The 1,928-nt window shown below is 33.9% G+C and overlaps 1 protein-coding gene across 1 annotated transcript; it reads right to left on the reverse strand.

Moving 5' to 3' along the window:
- Positions 1–668: 668 nt before the first annotated feature.
- Positions 669–1,634, reverse strand: LOC117913824 (probable glutathione S-transferase). The gene is made up of 2 exons (XM_034828875.1): positions 1,326–1,634; positions 669–1,243 (listed from the first exon to the last, which is right to left on the reverse strand). Exons 1-2 carry the CDS (start codon positions 1,632–1,634, stop codon positions 881–883), a joined length of 672 nt encoding a protein of 223 aa, XP_034684766.1. The 3' UTR covers positions 669–880.
- Between the last annotated feature and the right edge of the window lie 294 nt (positions 1,635–1,928).

The following is a 1,928-nucleotide window of genomic DNA, read 5'->3' on the forward strand; positions in this document are numbered from 1 at the left end:
TAGATTTTTAATACATTTCTTTAAAAATTGAAATAAGAGCATAAAAAAAAAAGTTTTTTCTTTTAATAATTTTAAAATAAACATTTTTTTTAACATTTTAATACTATTGATATCATCTGTTTTAACATTTTTCTTCTAACAAATTGTATTTTAGATTAATAAAATCTTATGTATTAAAAAAGGATTATATCAAAAGTTTAATATTAATTATTAGTGAAAATATAATATATAGTTGATAAAAAAACTAAAAAGCCAAGTCTGAACCATGCATTGAAGTTGTAGCATTTCCCCCAAATATATGCTCAAACTTGCTTCAAGTCAACACAAACCTGTCTAATTAATAGGGCCAAGGTGGCTTACCCTAAGGCTGAAAAATTCTCATTCAAAATGCCTCATCATATGATCATCATGGTTAGGTGCCTTTGGAAGGAAGCAAATATAAAAAAATAAGATTTCTTCTTAATGATGCTCCATCACCAACTACTCCTTTTTGAGTTTCTTGACTCTCTCAACTTGTAATTTTGTTTTCTTTTCACCCATTCATGTTTGGATCTCTCTTGTTGATCATTGTGGAACAAAAAAATTATTCATGAAGTCTCTCAAAATTAATCTTTAAATTCAACTATCTTTTATAAAGTTGGTTGTATATTTTCTATATATCATATATGTAGATGTAAATACATATATTTTTTATTTTAAAATAAGCCTATGATACACCATAAGATACCATACACAATACAAAAACATAGAAAAATAATAATACTAGTTAACAACTATGATGGGATCCTTTACTGTAGGCCTAACCTAGGCCCGCCAATCTGTAGATCATCAAAAGAACACTGATGAAAGCCCAAATTATAGAGCAAAGTTCCAGGTGCTTTCAGGGTCGTCTGGATGCTAGAAAGTTATCCCTTAGCCTCTTGAAATACAGTAACATCTCACTGTAATCAGGAAGATTTTCTTTGATTATGGGCACTCGTTTAAAAGTTTTGGTCCATGCATGCAAACGAGGAAATATGTGAGCTTCAATCAGTTTGACCCCTACTAAGTCTTCGATCACTTCCAACCAGTGAGCGACACCTCCAAAGGCTATGTCTGCTATTCCAATCTTGTCTCCGCCAAAAAACTTCTTGTCCCCAAGGCCATGCTCTTCAAGGGCTCTCAGCATTTCCAAGCTTTCCTTCTTGGCCTTCTCTTGTTCTTCACCTGCAGTGGTTCGAAACAATCTCCAGATGCAAGGACCCTACCATATACGTACAAGAAGAACATGGTTGAACAGTCCATCAAATTCAGAAGAAAAAAAAAATGAGCAAATATATTTGTACCTTATCTTCAGCAAATTGAACCCAAAACCGTGCCACAGCTCTTTCATAAGGGTCATTTGGCAGCAATGGATTCTGCGGCCACACCTCTTCAATGTATTGAAGGATTACCGCTGACTCACAGATAGGTTTTCCTCCATGAACAAGCACTGGGATCATCTTGTGAACAGGGTTGTACTGCAGAAGCATGGGACTTTTATTGGAAAGATCTTCTTCTATGTACTCATATGGTATGTCCTTCAGTTTCAGAGCCCATATGACCCTGTAACTAAATGGACTAGGCCATGTTCCTATTAGCTTCACTTCTGCCATTTTTGAGAGAGGCCAATGTGGATGCCCTCTTAATCCTTAAAGCTATTTTATAGTGATTAATGGAATCCTCTTGCTTGGGCAGTAAGCTTATAGCTAGAATTTCAAACTAATTAGGTTGAATTCAAACTTCTTTTTGTCTTTTCTTTTAATTATATATATATGTTGGTAGGTGCCTAATCTTTCAATACCCTAATGGTTATAATATTTAACTAATTCTTTTATGACTTTAGAATAGTTAATTCTTTTATGAGTGGACTTTGGACATTGGAGTAGGTGGGAAAGAAATTATGGGTT

The sequence above is a fragment of the Vitis riparia genome, chromosome 5, assembly GCF_004353265.1.
Source record: "Vitis riparia cultivar Riparia Gloire de Montpellier isolate 1030 chromosome 5, EGFV_Vit.rip_1.0, whole genome shotgun sequence".
Classification (NCBI taxonomy): domain Eukaryota; kingdom Viridiplantae; phylum Streptophyta; class Magnoliopsida; order Vitales; family Vitaceae; genus Vitis; species Vitis riparia.

Coding starts and splice junctions, on each gene's coding strand:
- LOC117913824 (XM_034828875.1), bottom strand. CDS start 1,634: ATGGCAGAAGTGAAGCTAATAGGAACATGGCCTAGTCCATTTAGTTAC. Junction 1,244..1,325: donor TTCAATTTGCTGAAGATAAG/GTACAAATATAT, acceptor CGTATATGGTAG/GGTCCTTGCATCTGGAGATT.